This window comes from Heliangelus exortis, chromosome 8, assembly GCF_036169615.1.
Source record: "Heliangelus exortis chromosome 8, bHelExo1.hap1, whole genome shotgun sequence".
NCBI lineage: Eukaryota > Metazoa > Chordata > Aves > Apodiformes > Trochilidae > Heliangelus > Heliangelus exortis.
Genome location: NC_092429.1, coordinates 17,333,571 through 17,351,701, shown reverse-complemented (window position 1 = coordinate 17,351,701; position 18,131 = coordinate 17,333,571). Strand labels below are relative to the sequence as shown.

The following is an 18,131-nucleotide window of genomic DNA, read 5'->3' as shown; positions in this document are numbered from 1 at the left end:
ATGCTGTAGGTTCTTGAACCTTAATATTCTTCTCAAAGTCCTGCGAACTGGACTGCAAACGTGAACTGTTTGCTATAGCAGCTACTGCATCTGTTTATCATGTTTTCCTAAGAAGTAGAAAATAAAGGTTCTATAAAGCTTTTTCTAATGCATTTTGGGAGCAGGAATGCTCTCTTTTGTTATACTAATGAAGAAGACTACGTCACATCTAGTGAGACAATTAACGTGTAATCTATCTTGAATTTATAGTGACTACAGTTTCAGCTGTATTTCTTCCATGAGGCCATCTACAGTGGCTTTTTAGTCATGCTTTTTCCATTTCCTTACCTTGTTCTCTTACTACACAAAAAATAAATCCAAGAAAATTAATCTGATTTTTGTCCTGAACTTGACTTTCTTCACCACTAGGGTTGATCACTTTCACTGTTTCCTGTGTGCATCTGCATAGTGCATGCAAATGTGCCAACTAAGGAGAGAGAAGAAATGTATCTCATGGTAATTTATTGTTCCTGGTTTTGAGGGAGGGAAGGCAGGTAGCTGGGAGGAAGCTCTGAGGAGCTTTGCTGCATCAAAAATAGGGTTTTCCCATAAATTTACTCCATCTTGTAAGGACCTGAGAACGTAAGGCAGTTGTTCTTCAGTTGGTGTACTAAGCTGTGTTTAAGCCCTTCTATTAAGACATGGTAAGACTTTGAACAAACTTTTGAACCATTTATAATATGGTAATACCAGGAATAGACTTCAGAGAGTGAAGAACAGTGAAGATCAGTAAGTGACAATCAGAGTGAAGATCAGTAAGACTTTGAGGGAAGTATGAATTTCTTAATGTCTGAAACTGTTTTAGATCGAACTCGAACTTCTGAGATACCTTGAGAGTATGATTCAGAAATCCGAAGTTGCTCCTGTATCTCCTTTTATGAGGCTTACATTAGCATATACAGCCTTGGACTTTTCATTATGCAATTTGTGAATCTCTGAGGCCAAATGAGTTTTCCCTTTCCTTCCTCCAGTGTATTGAAATGATGGCAGCCATTGCCACCAGTTGTGTTATGTTGTGTTATGGGAAGGACATGTATTCTTACAGCTTTATCAAGTTTGGTGAACCCTTTTTCCAGGTTGCATGAACATTAGAAAATTTTCACGAAGACAAGCTGACCCAGAAAGTTTGTATTTGCATCCCAAAGCCAAGAGAGCAAAAGCAGAAACATATTTTCTGTATTGTTTTTGAGAAGCAAAGGTTATTTATTTCATTGTTCATATGTTTTTTTTTTTTGTTCTGAGCAATTCTGTGAAGAGATGAACATCCCATTAGTGTGCATGGTACATGTCTGATCCTGCCCACCACATACACATTTTATTCTATGTCCAATCACACAGTTTTCATAAATGCCATGTTAATTTTAAAGACTTCTTCATTTGTATTCTGCCACCCTTATTTGTGAAAAGAAAACCCAAACAAAACCAAAAAAACCAGGACATATCAGAAGTTATCTGGAAACCTTTCATGCCCTCCAGTTCTCTGAATTCACAATCTGACTTCTGCCAATTCTATTCCTGCATACCTTTCAAAATTGCAACCTGTCACTGTATATATAAACACAAATTCACCTAACATTGTTAACATTATATTGGCATGAGTTGACCTTGTTTATAGGTAGTCAGAGGAAACTTATATGACTTCCAAAGTGTGCTCTCTTTTGTTAGGTGCAGCATTTTTACAATGGGAATTTATACAATTAAATTTTGGTTCCTTTTGGGCTATCATTCTGCTATAATGTCTGTTGTTTTCATTGCTGATTTCATGATGGCAGATGTTCAAAGCACACTTTCTCTTAGGGAGTAAAATTTTCAGGGTTTCTATATCTAGGAAAGTCAAACATTCTTTGAATCATATGCTAAGGTATTTGAGACATTCTAAAGTCTTCATCTGAAGAGGCTTCCTCCTTGCAGCACTTACATTCAATACAAGGGAAATGTATGGATGTTTCAGCAGACTTTTGTTACTAAGCTAATTATTGTAGATCTTAGTTTACCTTTATGAAAAATACATAGTGCAGCAGCAGCAATTAGGCAAGCAGGTGCATTTATGGGTAGAAGTTAGCAGACTTTTTGTGGGGTTTGGTTTTTTGGTTTTTGAGGGGGGTTGTTGGAAGGATTGCAACATATTTCATGTTCTTGAATGTGGGTATTTCTTACTAACTTTGGAACTCCATTCTGCAGAACAGAACTCGGGTGTAACCTTGAGGATTATATATTGAATTTGTAAATCATGGGATGTTACTGAGAGGAACTTAAAAGGTGCAATGAGTAGGACATAATTGAAGGAGTTAGGTTTTCTTAAGAAGAACTCATTAGGAAGGGAAGTTAAATGAAAAAAGCTGTACTTCAGAGGGTTACTGTTTATTTGTTGAAAGTTCTAACTGTTGGATTGGAAACTGACTAGACTACTGTAATAATTATCCTGCAGTTTGGCTAGGAGAGGGAATTTTCAGCTTTCTGTATGGGTTCTCAAGCATGAAACAGTTGACACTTTAACTCTACTGTAAATTCATCTGGTATCAACTACTAAACTGAAGCTTTCACTGGTCATATTTGTATCTGCTTGGTTTTGATACCCATTTGCAAAAAATGTTCTATTTCAGCATAGCAGTAATCTTGCAGGAAGGCCTAAGGGAAATCTCTCTGCCTGGATTATCTGCACATAGAATAGTCAGAATTCAGTGATTCAGAGGTGTTTATTATAAATCAAAAGGGAAGTATAGTTATTAAGTACAGAATCTCATCAGTATCAAGAAGGAGAGTAATATGTTTGTAGAATATGAGCAAGATTTCAGCAAGAAACCTCCCTGGGCAGAGATGCTATTTCCAGAGGCTTTTCTACGATAGTGAATAGAAACTGTGCTCAGACAGCTTTGAGAAATAGGAGATACAAAAAAATCAATAAAACAAAAAAACCCCACAACTGTGAGTATTATTTGTCATTCATAATAACTGTTATTTCTTTTAGGGCCTTCAGTAGTGGAGAGGTGGGAAGGTACTTGTTGTTGAAGCCTGGATGAAACCTTACCCAGCCTGTAAATCTCTGTAATTCAGCTGACAGGAAATAGCAGAATTCTTTCATAAACTGGAGATCAGCTTTAGTGGTACAGCAAAACTGAACCTCTTGTGATAACCTCTGAGTAGGAGTAACAGCAGCCTCAGTGCAGCAACACTTTAATAGTACCTGTAATGCTGATGTTGGAGAAAGGAGCAGGAGGACAATAGAGCCAGCTCAGTTTCTTTTGCAGCACCTGCTCATTCCTGGAACCAGAGGAATTCTCATGCAGCTGTAAGAGGCTGACTTGCCAGCTGCTGGGCCTTCAGGTGCCACTCTTTTTTTTTTCAGAATGAAACATGACCAAGGTCAGAAGTGATACTCCCTGGTGGGAACTGTTAGTTCCAAAAGCTCTTCTGGTTTCTGTTTCCATGTAAATTTCTGCTAGTCCTATGGCTTTTCCAGTTTTTATAGGAGGCACCTGGTTGACTATGGTTAAATAATGTAGGACTGGTTGACCTTTAGGTCTGTGTGTATGTTCCATAGAGTGGCTTTTGCAGGCTAATGTAACTGGATAGGATAAGGTAGCCTGTCTTCTGTAATATAACACTATAAAGTGAGTACAAGGCAGTATTTTTTGAGGAACAGAACACCAATCTGTTAATGTGCTTAGTGTTCGTCTCAAGAAGCTTTGTGCTCACAGTAACAGAAAAACCTGTACTGTATGACAAGCTATAATTGATTGTACAAGAGACTGACAGCTATGCAAATCCCTAGTGTCAACACTGGTTTGAGGCAGCATGCTGGAGAATTCCAGTAATCTGTCCCTGCCCTTATCTCTTGGGTAGAGCCCTTTAGTTTACAGCCTGTTAGAAATATGTGACCAGTTCTCTGGTAGATTTATTACTTGAGTAAGGCTCTTCAGAAACAGGTTTATTCCTCGTGTTGTGCCAACTCTGATGGGTTTAGAAATATTCTTCCAAACCAAGCTGCAGAATGTCCTTTATTTTTTTGTCAAAATGTTCTTAAAACTTTGCTTTTTGTTAATGATTTTAAGTTGATGTCTGAGTCTTCAGAAGATGTGAAGGAGCAAAAAAGTGGAACTTGCTGGATAAAAATGAAGAATTGCTCAGGGTCTGCTCTTGCATGTGTGTCCAGATCAGATAATTTTTGTTGATACTTTTCACATGTATAAAAGTTATTGTGTGTGCTTGAAGTGCAGTTGGGAAAAACATGGCTGGATTATAATACAGGCTACATCGTGAGATACCTGACTGCAGCAAAGCAAAGTTCAGTTCTAGATGCCTTTGTTAGTCACACCATTTTGCTTACATTGAAGTGGGGGCTTTGACTGATGTGCTATCATAAATATTTTTTTTTTGTTTTTCCAGAACCAAAAATGATAGCTGCAGGAAAATTTTCAAGTCTTCCGAGAAATGGTGCAGTCAACCACAAGTTCTCCTTAGCTTCTTCCATGGACCTTTTGACCACTAAACCTTCACCAACTGAGCATCACTCAGACTCCTTTAAAGACATCTCTATCCATGGTACTCTCCCCAGGAAAAAGAAGGGGATGATTCCCACGAGGTCTTGTGATATGTTTGGAACATTGCCATACACCAGAACACACCGGCAGCAGCTGCCTTTGGTACCAAATGTTATAGAAGAGTACCCACCACAAAACAGGAAGAGCAGCAAACTCCAGGCCAGGTACCTTTTAAAACCTTTATTTATATATGCTTGTTGCATATGAATTATATATTTTTCTAGACCTCTAAATGTCCAGTTATAGATGCAGCTTCTTATTATAACTGCATTCTTTCAGAGGCTGATTTTCTCCCTAGAACTCAATTTGTGTCTTGATAGAAGAAGCCAAACAAAAAACAATGTAAAAAATGTGGGGAGAGCGAGGAGTGAATCTGATGCATAGATTTCAGGAATTCTGAGAATTTCTTCCTTTTTTTACTTACTGCATAGCTCAGGCTTTAAGTAATTTTTCTTTTGCAATGAGGCAAGTCAATGTATGGACTATTAAATACTTAGGCCTGTTTAAAAGGTCCTTTTATACTTCTCATTGTATTGGATCTAGTGGATTGGGATTTTTTTTTATTTTGAGTTCTGTGTGTTTTTTTAAAAAAAATTTTTAAGGACTAGGTTTTGCCTCTGAAGGTTTAAAATGTATGGCATTACACGTACTATTTCCATGGCAGAAACTTGCAAAAGTCACTAAGTTGCTTTGAAATGTCCCTTTGCATTTTTCCAAGAGAACAGTTTTAACCATTAAGTAAAAAAATTAACCTTGGTTTTGGTTTGGATTCAGTGCTAGCAAGGATGGAATGCAGAAGAAAAGGAGAGTGGTGTCCTTACTGCTTCCAGCCCAGAGCCATGTGTGAGCTGTTCTGCTTGAAGACCCAATGTACACTGAGCTAATGGCAAATTATTCCTGTTTATTATTCTTGCCTCACTTCCTGGTTATAATATCCATGACTCTTTCTCAGAGTTACACTTTCATAGTTAGTATGTCTTCTGGGAATCTTTTACTGTCACTAATATATAATTGCTTCCAAAAAAAGTAATTGATTTTATCAATATCCTTTAGACTTTGTTACAAAAACAAAATGTAAACTGGGGAAAAAAAATGCAGCTAACCCAGGAAAAATGCAGTGTAATGCAGCTAAAGGCAGAAAGATGAGAGTGTCTTGGATGACAGAAGTTGAGAAAAGGTAATCAAGTGACAGCTTTTGTATTAGGATTTATAGTTTTTCTATGTCCATCATTAAGATTTCTTATTCTCAAATTTTGTGAGAAAAGACCAGTTCTAATTATGTGGGGGTTGTGGCGTTGCGTGGTTTTTGTATGCTTTTTGTTTGCAGCATGCAGAATAAAGCTTTCTTCTCACTTGAAAATAAGTCTCTCTTCTCTATACCCCATTCACACTGAAAGAAGAAAGGCCTCAGTGTGTTTAGTGTTCCTCTGTCACTGATCTCTGAGGTGTACCTGCTTACTTGAACAGGCTTTTTAACATAATTTGTTTCTTTGATTTGCATTCTTGTAGAGAATGCAAACAGCCAGTGCTGGTAGCATAAAAAGAACATGGTGGTACACAATGAAGCTTCACCTTCCTTCTCAAGAGCATTCACTAAACAGGATTTGCAAGAGATCTTTTCTTATCTTAAGAGACCAAAGCCTCCGTATTAAACATATTTGTTCTTGTAAATGATAACTTTCCTTGTCCCATGAAGAACACTTTTGCACAAGCATTAAGAGTAAGAAATTCTGCTCAGAATTCAAATGCATCAGAACCTGATACTTTTGAAACAGTAAGAGATTCAAAGGATTTATTAGTGTGGCCTGTTAAAAGAATCTGGGTCTTTTGAGTCACAGCAGCAAGTGCAGTACCTCTGTTTGATCTTCCAGTTGCTTTGCTGAAACACACGAAAAATGCTATGGTAACAAATTCTAACTTTTGCTTTCTTTAAATTTTACAATGGATTTTTTATATTTTGCTTCATTACCTGAGAGCCCAGTTTTGACAGAACAGAAGACACTAGCAGCTTAGCAGTCAGTAAATGTATTACTTCTTGAGTCATCTTGGTATGATTCTGTACCATTTGTTAGTATATTTAAAACTGAGAGAGCAAGTAAGCATTGGTGGTAAGCAGTTTGTCATGTGTGCTTAGGTATATATTCTAATGCTTGCAGTGATGCTGAAAGAAGTTGGGACTAATAGTATGATATTAGTCCATTTTACCTTATCAGAATTTTGTCACAAAACTTTGTAATATTTTTATTTCTGTGTAGGAATTTGTGAAGTAGTGTAATGTTTCATGGATATTCACATTCAGGAGTAAATTAGTCTTTCATTGCTGTTCACAATCTTTCATTGCTGTTCACAAAAATTAAGTGTGAATGCATTTTAGTCGAGCTTTTTCATGGTGCATTGTTCAACCCAAGTGCTGTATTTGATGTTAGTAGACCTGAACAAATAGTCATTGGGACTATGGTGTTCATGTGCTATGGATCCAGTTATACTGAACTGTGACTCAAGTATTTCATAGCTTAGGTTTGATTAATTCTAATTTAAAAAACATGACTATGCTAACCTCTTTAATAATTCAAAAAGAGTAATATGATTGTTACCACAGAAATACACAGTACATAATTTTATGGGACAAAAAACAAGGCAAAGTGAGGAGAATGCAAAAAAGATAATGAATCATCATTCTCTGATGGAACTCTTCTGATGTCTAGAAACTTTTCTCCTGTGTTATATTGCAGCTACCTAGTTGCATTACTCTATAGCCAAGTTGAAGTTTATGTATACTATCCTGTATTTATTTGTAGGATTATTGTCTGTCAGAATTTTTACATCTATATGACCAGAAATCATATGTCTTCATGGAATTTCTAGTATCTTCTGGTGTAAATAAAATTCTTGCACACAAAAGCACTCTTCTAACATTGCAGTAACTATCTGATGCAGATTTGGGTGAGGGAGGACCAAAGCAACAAATGCACACAAGAGATTAAATCTCTTTGAGCCTGATATTTGCTTCTGAAAACTTGGCAAAATTATTTTGTCAACTTTCACAGAATCATTGAGGATGGAAAGGACCTCTGAGATCATCAAGTCCAGTTGTCTTCTTTTCTATTTGGCTTGGGAATGTACACTTCTAGTTAGTGCAAGGGGAAAAAAACATTCTTTATTGAGAGCCTACATCTGATTATAGAATCATGGAATGGCTGGAGTTGGAAGGACTTTAAAGATCATCTGGTTCCAACCCCCCCTGCATGGTCAAGGATGTCTCCCACTAGACCAGGTTGCTCGAGCCCTATCCATCCTGGCCTTGAATACTTTCAGGGAGGGAGCAGTTACAGCTTCTGTGGCCAACCTGTTCTGGTATCTCACCACCCTCACAGTAAAGCAGTTCTTCCTAATATCTAATCTAAACCTCTTGCAATTTAAAGCCATTATATCACCTTCTATCACTACACACCCTTGTACAAAGTCCCTCTCCAGCTTTCCTGTAGGCCCTTTCAGGAACTGGAAGGCTGTAAGTCTCCCTGGAGCCTTCTTTCCTCCAGGCTGAACAATTCCAACTATCTTAGTCTTTTTTCATAGTAAAGCTGCTTCAGCACTGTGATCACCTTCAGCACCTGCTCTGGACTTGTTCCAGTAGGTCCGTGTTCTTCTTGTGTTGAGGGCTCAAGAAGTGGATACAATATTCCATCTGTAGTCTCAAGACAATGGAGTAGAATGGGAGAATCATATTTCTCCCTTGGCCATATTTCTTTTGATTGCAGCTCAGGACACAGTTGGCATTCTAGGCTGCAAGTGTACATTAGCTGTTCCTATTGAGCTTCTCATCAACACCCCCAGATCCTTCTCAGGCCACTTCTCAATCCCTTCTCCACCTACCCTGTAATTGTGCTTGAGATCGTCCTGACCCAAGTGCAGGACCATGCACTTGACCATGAAGCTGCCAAGAGCCCTCCTCTCATGCCTGTCAAAGTCCCCCTGGATGTCATCTCTTCCCTCCAGCGTGTGGACCACACCACACAGCTTGGTTTCATCAGCAAACCTGCTGAGGGTGCACTCAGTTCCACTGTCTGTGTCACTGGCAAAGATGTTAAACTGCAGATGTTAAACAGATTTTTACAATGTTTTGAAAATAACTAAATGGCCAAAGTTAGAAGCAGCTGAGTTCTTGAAAGTCGGTTTTATTGGCTAAAGGAAGAATTCTCACTTGACAGTGAAGAACTTTCAAGAGAGAGTTCTTATTTTAGCCTGCAAAACTGTAAAACTGCTTGTGTGTAAAATTCTTTATTATCTGATGTTGACAGGTAAAACTAAATCATAATTGGAATTTCGCTTTGACACCTGATCCATGGGTTCTCTGTGTTTAAATAACTTTGCCTTATATTAAGATGCCTTTATTTTAAAAAAAGAGTTCAAGTAGATATATGTTGCTAGAACCTGTACTTTTGTGTGTTTTTTTGGTTTTGTTTGTCTTGTTGTTTGGGTTTTTTTGTTGTTTTTTTTTTTTTGTGTCCTATGTCTTGTGGCTGTCATCAGGAAACCCAGAATTTCTAAACTCTTAATTATTAAATTAGTTAATGTAATAATTTGTTCAATTATTTATTATAATTTAATTATTAAGTTTCACAATTTTATGGATGAAGAAGTTGGTCAAATTGTTCTTCATACTGAGGCAAAGAATACTGCCCTTTTTTTGCTACACAAAATGCTTCATTTCCCTGTGCTCATGGTTTTGTACAGTTATCTTTACTAATACCTCTTTCAGGGAAGTAGGATAATCCCTATTTCTCTATTTTAATGTTTTGGTAAGGTTGAGTGGTTCCTCCTCCCCACCCAAACACATTCTGAGTTTTCATAGACAACACTAACTTATTTTTATGCTAACTCATAATTATTTCCATAATTCTATACTCTCTCTAGATCTCAGAAGGTATATTTCATTTCAGATAAGTGATTATTGGAAATGCCAAACTCACTTTACTTTCTCTGTGACCAAGAACCTCACAAGTCTGCAGCCTTATTATGAAGGTTTGTCATGTACCTACATTTGGGCAAAAATCAGAGAGATGATTGGTCATAGCCTCATGTTAGAAAAGTGCAAACTTGAATTTACACTGGACTTACAGAAGACCTGGTATCACTTGGAACTACCCGCGCATTTGTATGATGATTATGGCTCTTCCTGCCCAACATTCCAGTTTAACAGCCTTGTGGTATTTTCATGCTGTTTCATTAATGCAGCCAAATATCCCTCAGATAAACAAGACCTAAAAGCAGTGCAGACCTAGCACTATCAGAGTAAGTTTGTAGGTAGTAATAAAGGTGGCAGTCAAAGGCCAATTTGGACATTCTGTACCATTTAAATTGGATGTCAACAGTATCCACAAAATCTTGCTAAGGAAGTTGTCTCTGTGGATCTGGTACTGGCTGTGATACAGGCAAACTAAAATGTTTCCTCATTCTAGAGGTGCAAGGAATTTCAGAGGGTTATTAGGAGGATGGAATGGAGCACAGGTTTTTGCAAAGGGTCTTCTGCAAATATTCCAAAGCAAAGGCAGATTCCAGCATCAATACTGTGCTCTCTGTTTTGTGAGGCAGTGTGATTGCAAGAGAGCAGAGCAACAAGTAACTGCTTCTTGGATTGTATGGCAGCTGACAGCTGTACTAATTTGTGTTCCTAAACTCTCTAATAAGAAAGTGTAACAAATAGTTTTAAAAAATCTAATGGTCTGATTCCAAAAGACATTTATGTCTCATGTATGTCGTATGTTTTGTTTGAATTTGGCTGTGTATATACTGTCTGTTACTGGTAATGCAATCCACATACTGGAGAAAGAAGAAGAAAGAGGAGTGTCAGATATATCTGGAAGGCTTTTCCTCCAGTTGAGATTCTGAGTTGAAGCCAGTGCTTTTACAAGACACAAAAATCCATACTCATGGGTGCTGCTGCATGTTCTCAGTACCTCGCATAGAACAAACATCAACAAAAACCTTTCCCAAGGTTATTCTCTGTGTTCTTGTGTGAATTCCCTCACAAATTTTGAACCTTGTGCCACATTCATCTTCTTTGTAAATAATCATGCAGGAAATAATTCCCTCTGCTGCCTCTATCCACTTACTTTTTGGAATGGTGAGAAATAAATTTTTGATACTGCACTGTCAAAACAGGTCATTAGCTCCCAAGATGTTTTGTGAACAGAGAAATAATGCAAATGATATGATAGTTTCAACGTGTCCTTAGAGAATAAGGCTAATGAAGATGCAGTCTTTACTATCAGTGTAAAAGGTGTTGGAAAGAAAGTAATCCTTTCTCAAAACTGGTAATTCCTCTATTGCCTGCAAATAAGAAGAAATCCCAGCCTATGTTCCTGTTATAACAAATTTTCTTTGCAACAGAATTAAGTGAAATTCAGTTTAATAACAGCTCTAATGTGAAATTCTTAACTGTCAGGAGGCCAGAAATAGGATCCAAATTTGCACCAAGGTGACATTGTTTTGTTGGTTTTGGTTTTTTTCTTCTTCATTGTGCTTTGAAGGAATTTAATGCAAACCTCAGGATGGATAATCTCACGCAGTATGAAAAATCAGAATTAGATTCAATTGAACTCTGTTGAAAAAGATGAAAATGTGTCAAATAACTGAAATGCATAAATTAGCCCTAAGTATCTACATAGAGATGCTAAGAACTTAGATTTTGGAGTTCTGAAAGTGTGCTAGATGTGTCCAACTGCTTATTTCGTTGGACTTCAGACTTAGTTTGAGTAGTAGTCAGCAGACTCTTTTTTTCTCTTGTTTTCCTGTGTCAGCTTTTTCCCCCATTGCTTCAGATAAAGTGCTATCTCCTAACCCTGTGCTTTCTATTGCTGCATCAGAGAGTTACTCTAGAGTAGATTAGTTTATCTGGTTGTTCAGGATGTTCTGTACTCCAACATTTCTGATCTTCAAGGCTCTCATATAATAGTCCATTAAAAAAAAATGTTCAGGTTTTAACTTCGCTAAAATCAGTGACATTAATAAGGTAGCTTCATAAGCATAAAGTTAAGCTGTCTACTACAGGACCTTGTCTTTGGAAGGCAGTACATTTAGAAGTTAGTAAGGTGTTAGTCTTGAAGTATACAGCCATGAATGGCTGGACTCTCAGTTCCTGAAATTTTTCTTTTCCTTTTAGTGGTTTTAGCACAGTAGATGAGACCTGCTGAAGTCCTTGAATTCACAGTTGATTTATAAGGGAAAAGAACTGGCAAGGCTTCATGAGAAGCACATTATTCAGGGATTTGCTTTTTGCTTGTTGAATTTGCAGCCTGTTTTGCTTCTCCGGATGCTGCAAATAAAATTCTGTTTTTGTTTGGGTGCTGAGAATGTGGTGGATCCAGTATTTAGATGGCATTTATTTTGTTCTTAATAATGATTTTGAAAATGTTAATGGCTGGATTTTTTTACATACTTTGTGTGCTTTTAGAGTATATGGTTAGGTACACTTTGAAAATGAAATAAAAACAAAATTTTACCAAGTTAAGATTTAAATATGCTAAGTAAAATTAAGTATTTTATGTATTTCCCATGTGGTAAAAAGTAAATAATACTGTTTGCTTTATAGAATGCAATGTAGTTCTTCAGTTATGAAAATGTGTGCAAGATTTACTGGAAGCAGGTCAATACCTTTGGTTCCCTTTAAATCTTAGGGCAAGGTAGGAAGGCAGTTTTTATGTAACCACAGAACTTTTAAATTAAAAATAGTTACGGCTTTGGTTTAGTGCCTAAAACTTCCTCTTAGTATGAGTTTTGTTTTCCAAAAAAACGTGAACTAGACTGTGAGTTTGTGGCTTATTTTTAATAGGATTAACGCAATTACTGTGAATTTAGGGCCACTGAGTGTCTCATTGACTTCTTCCATTCACACATAAGCAGTGTTTCAAAAGGAAGGATCCCTAAGATGGTGCTAAAGCATCATGGCTTTGTCCTAGAATTTCCTATGCTTTCTCTTGATCCATCCTGTTCACATCCACACCTGCACACCTGACCTCTGCTGTCTTAGAGTTGGAGCAGAGCTGGCAAGTATTTGTGGTAGAAAGAATGCTCTGTTGCATACGTAGAGAACTGCTAGTGTTCTATGGTCCCATTTGATACCAAATCCTCTTATCCTTTAACTTTGGGGGTCATTTCTGTTTTGTCTGCTTTTTCTTTCTAGCCCCTCTTGTCCATTGTAGGGGTCACTTCTGTTCTGAAGTTCTACTCAATACTTCACCCCATTGTTCCCACTAAATTATCAAATCTGCTGCACGTGTTTGCTTGACAGAGACCAGCAGAACCAAAGCTTCACTTGCTTTTTATGAGGGGTTTGGAAACTTGGTTACAGGTAACAATTACGTGATACTGTATGTGTTTTTTCTTTGGGCAGAGGGCACTGAACAGGCTGCTCAGGAAAATGGTTGAGTCATCATTCCTGGAGATATTTAAGAGTGTAGATACAGTTCTTAGAAACGTGATTGAGTGGTTTCAACTTGGCTGTGTGCTGGCTTAACTGTTGGACTTGATGATCTTGAAGGTCTTTCCCAGCAAAAGGATTCTATGATTGTATATAGTGGGAAGTTTTTTGAATTACTCTTTTCATCACATCCAAAATTTCTCTCCTAGTTCTGCTGTTTTCCTGGTCTCATTTGTAAAGATTCTGGAGAGCCCTGTTCACTTACACCAAGTACTGTATTGCTTCCTTGGCTTAACTCCTGTCCACATGTGGTCATTTCTCTTTCCACTCATTTTATACTTTACATAAAGATCCACTTTACACAGCTACTGCAGGGCATAACAAAACTATGTTGGTTCCTGTGGCTAATAGCCAACAATCCTGCCAGTAAGTGTGAAAGTGACTACTATTTTCTTTTCAATCTCTGAATGAAGACAGGTAGAAAGCAAGTAACTAAATGTAACTGTGATTTTTAAATACCTTTTTTTTCTCACCTGTGCTTCGGTGCTTACTTACAGTAAAAACTTCGACTCAGGGCAGCAATAATTTTAGAATCCTTCTTTTAAAAAACACAATAAATTTCTATAGAAGAGATTATGACAATATTGTGGTAGGACAACTGGCCTTATAATATTAGATTGTGATAAACTGTTTCTATATCACAAATTTCCCCAGCATATATATGCTGCCAGGCATCTGCTTTATCTGTAAAATAAAGGGGCACACTACCATTTACAGCTGTGCTTCAGTAAGAAGTGTTTGTTAGCAAAAGATATATAGCATAGCAATTATCCTGTGCTGCTGTCTGATGTGTATTTTTATGATAGGTGTGAGATACCTGCTGGCCTCTGAAAGTACTAGAGAAGCTACAGTCAATTTTTCACAAATTCTCTTCTTCCATACCCTTGCTAGCCTTTTCAATACCTTAGAGCTGCTTTGTTATGCTTCACAATTTTTCCTCCTTAAGTTATTTTCAGTCTTTCTGTTCTGTTGCTGGGGAAAAAAAAAATAAAAGAAAGCCAGTGGATTTTTAATGTCTATTCTGGTAATAAAATAATTTGACAGTTACACATTTAAAGAATTTCAGCTGCTACTGCAAAATTGAGTTCACTTTCCACAGAAACATACAGAAATGTGAAATTAAAATCAAGTATCCCTAACATCAGCTAACCAGTTCCTATAAGAGAATGGTATTTCTATGCCTACATTTCCCCACTTTTATGTTTTAAGATTGTCTGCTGTGCTTTTTGAAACTCACCAGTGCAAACCTGTCAAAATAAAATCTATTTTGATGATGGGAAGTGAGGAGATAAATGAGTGATCAGTTGTAATTCAGGATTATAAATTTGTATTGGTTAGGGGGAAGTTGATGAAATTGAGTAGAATATTGGCAGTGTAGTTCAATGTCACAGAGGGGGATATGTTACTAATGCTCACTTGTAATATCCAGTGTAGAGGGGCATTTGATGCAATGAGCTTCTTAAGCTGGGGTATGGGAACAGACAGGGGAGACAGTTCTTCCTTCCATCATCATTTCACTCAGCACTGAAGCAAAGGATTCACTTTCTTGTGCTTCATCCCAAATACACCATCCTGGAAGGAATATCAGAAATATCAGAAATATCAGCCAGGTGACAACCGTGCTTTGTGAATAAGCTACTTAGAGTTACGTTGCTTTCAGGTGAATTGGTAGAGTCTGTGATTCTGCTAAGCATTTGTCAGTCTTTTGGGAATGTGTGTATTCATTTTGCAAGGTTAAATTATTTTTGAACACTTAAAAATCTGCAGAGCTAGATTCTTAGTAACTGCAGTAGCTAAAGCACTTGACTGTAAAGAGTTGCCAGTCGAAGGAGTAAGTGAACAGACAACAGCACATTTGTAGAGAAGTTTGTAGAAAGAATCACTGTTTTGGATAAACAGTAGTCTTGCTGCCCAAGCACTGCTTTCACATAATTGTAGAATTTCTGGGAAGAGAAGATTTAAGAAGGATTTTGAAGAACTCAGTTTTGTCTCTGGGACTGTGAAATATTAAGGAAAATAAAGGAAAAAGAACGGAGGTGCCTAGTCTGACTTTTTGAACAGGTTGTAGAGACCAGTACTGTACATAGCACAGAAGAAGAAATAGATTTGGAGAAGAGAGAAAGTAGATTTGCTGCTGTGACAGGTACAATAGAGCAGCTGGAGGGAAGCAGAAGATAGAAGAGGTAAAAGTAAATTACTGTAATGTTGTCTCTGCAGGGGCATTCAGAACAAATGTGAACGAGCTGAGGTTTCATTTAATTCAGAGAGAAGTATGTTGTATCTTTTCTTGATTTTTAGTTACTGTAGAGTCCCTGCTGTTCTTGTGTGAACTGCAGGTCATTACATAGTTAGTCATAGCAGTTTACACTTGTTTCTACTGGTGTTTGTATGAGTCATGTCCATGGTGTTGTGCATCTGTAGACAGAAGGGTGGAATACCCTTCGGAATGTAGTAGGAGTGTGTGTGTGTGAAGCAGAAGCTGCTGCAGGATAAAATCACTGGGTCTTTTACTCTAGTTTACACTACAAATAACACCAGTCTATAGTACATATACTTAAACACAGTATGTCTAGCATGCTCAGACATGCATCTTCATACTTAAATAGTAGTGTATGTCTTAAACCTACATAGATGGAGAGATTTCAAAGACACAAATTGAAGAAGGTGTTTGATCCCATGTGGTCTCTTTACAGCACTTCTGTCTGTGTATGCAGTCACACAACAGCCTGTTGCATTTGCAGTTTCTCAGGCTTCCTTTGAGTCTTGTCTTCACTCTGATTTGGGTTGTCACTGTTGATGTTGGCATCATTGCGAAGATTGTCCTTTTTGGGATCACTCTTTCAATGTAGCAAAAAGGAGATGCTTTTGAAAAAGTCCTCAACAAAGGTCACTTTAAAATAAACATACTTCTGTACACCAAGTACTGTCAACATGTCTTAATGTTCTTCCCACAAGTATGTTAATAAAAGTGTGGAGTAGTACAAAGCTGCTTCAGAGCCATTTAGCAGTTTCCATCTGTGTAAGAATCCCCATATGATAGTTGAGTGATGGTGAGGATTTGGGCATCTCTGGTAATGCTGTTGTATCTATGCTTAAATTTTTCAAAGTTATCACAAATAATTGTGGTTTATAGGTCTGTGAGGATATCAAAGGTCTGGAGAAAGCAGATGATTAATACAGTTTAGTGTGCCAAGGTCTGTGTGTTGCAGTATTCTTTACAGCAACAATGATGAGAGTTGATAATGTACAATTGTTAGCAGAAAGATGGAGGTTTTCAAAGAATAAACATCTAAAGGTTGAAGGATATCTTCTTAAAGGTCCTCTATATTGAAGCACTTCTATAGAGAGCTATTCAAAAAAGCCTCAAAGTATGAAAAGGAAGACTGATTGCTCCTGAGATTCTGGCCATTCTCCTGCACCTACTGAACCAAATAATGTTTTAGGGTTGAACTCTAGGTTTCTAGCTTTTCAGTTGTAGCATTGATTATAAGTACATAATAATTTTATCAAATATATTCAAAGGAGTCACGAATTACTCAGACTTTAATGTTTTCTTCATCATATTTTCATGTTTCGTTACTCATTGTCTTCACATGAATGCAGGATTTTAAGTTGGTGGTATGGCAGTGTTTATTTTGTAATACCAGAAGTACAATTCAAGTTGCTTATAGGAATTTTTTTTTCTTTTATCTGATGACTGCTGATGTTGACAACTTCAAAAGACTTTTTTTTTTTAATTTTTATTTTTTTTATTCTTCACACATGTTAGGCTGCCATTCATAGCTACTGGGACAATGGAAAATAGCATCCAATAACATCTGAGTTCCATTCACTTATCTCAGTCAGCATTAGCTGTATCTTGAAGGATTCTACATATCACTATAATCCCTGCTTTTTGAATCATGCCTGACTATCAAGCTCTGTTGATTTTCTTGTCAACATCAGCAAGGAACCCCTAAATGCAAAACCCCCTATAATTCTAATATGAATCTTGTAGCTGGATTGAAAATAAATGGAGAAAGTTTCCCAGGACAAGAGGTTTTCACCTCTGCTTTCTTTTACTGATGAATTATTACCAGAGGAGTGTTTATGCTACTACTGTTTCGACATAGATCTTATTCATGTGGAGGAGGGTCGACAGAGGACTTACTTTGCAGAAGAATGTCTTAATTTACATTAAGTCTGGCGTATCAAGTCTGGCGTTTTTTCCTCCTCTTTTTTTTTTCTCCTATGAGCACAGAAGTGCTGGAAAGGGATTTTATTTTGTCATGAAATTGTGATATTCTGGCAACAAAATGAATATCCCAAAATACATGTTGGGAGTGTGTTGGCATTAATTTCCTAAATACTCCTCTGTAACAGAATGATTATGAAAAGTGCATTAAGTCAATATTGTATATTCTATGGCAGCCTTTACCCAACACCATACTCAGTGATGGATACCTACAGCTGAAGTGTTCTGAAAACTTCTCTACTCCAGGTGACATTTCTCTGCATTGGAAGACTTCTTTATCTGAATGGAAGTAGGGCTTATCTGATTATCAGGAAGCCAAAATGTGTAACTAAACCCAGCCTATGAACCCCCAGTTAACATGATAAAGGCTGACTTACGTGCAGACTCTAATACATACAGATTGTAGGTAAACAAATGCAATTTAATTCATCTGTAAACTTAAGCGTATTATGATGATAAATATTAGCATTACTTGAAATGTGATATAATTTGATGAAAGATTAAGAGCTTAGTGTTTTTGAAACAAATTGTTAGTTGAATTGATTTGGAAGATGTCGGAGCCTGCATCTGATCTGGTGGTTATCTGAAAGCATTAATTTTTTTCTGCAGATCATCTAATACAAAAAATAAGATTGTGGGTTCACCATTTTTATTAAGGTTCCTTGAGAAGGAAAATGGAAAGGAAAGGAAGCGCTTTATACTTTTTCTTAGGTTCCTGACATTAAAGATTTTCTTAGCTGAAAGCGTATGGCATAAAGGAGCACAGTATCATTGCTAACAGGGCACTGAGATCCAGGAGTTAGTTTTGTCATCTAGTTATTTGCTGAGTTCCTAATTA

General features: G+C 37.2%; 1 protein-coding gene across 4 annotated transcripts in view; it reads left to right on the top strand.

The window, feature by feature from the left end:
• Positions 1 to 18,131, top strand: part of BCAR3 (BCAR3 adaptor protein, NSP family member) — a 75,579-nt gene that overhangs the window by 18,249 nt on the left and 39,199 nt on the right. For all 4 annotated transcript variants that reach the window (XM_071750735.1, XM_071750734.1, XM_071750733.1 and 1 more), the window contains one exon: positions 4,426 to 4,744. In XM_071750735.1, coding sequence (XP_071606836.1) covers positions 4,434 to 4,744 — 311 coding nt within the window. In that variant the 5' untranslated portion in view covers positions 4,426 to 4,433. The remainder of the gene's footprint in view (positions 1 to 4,425; positions 4,745 to 18,131) is intronic.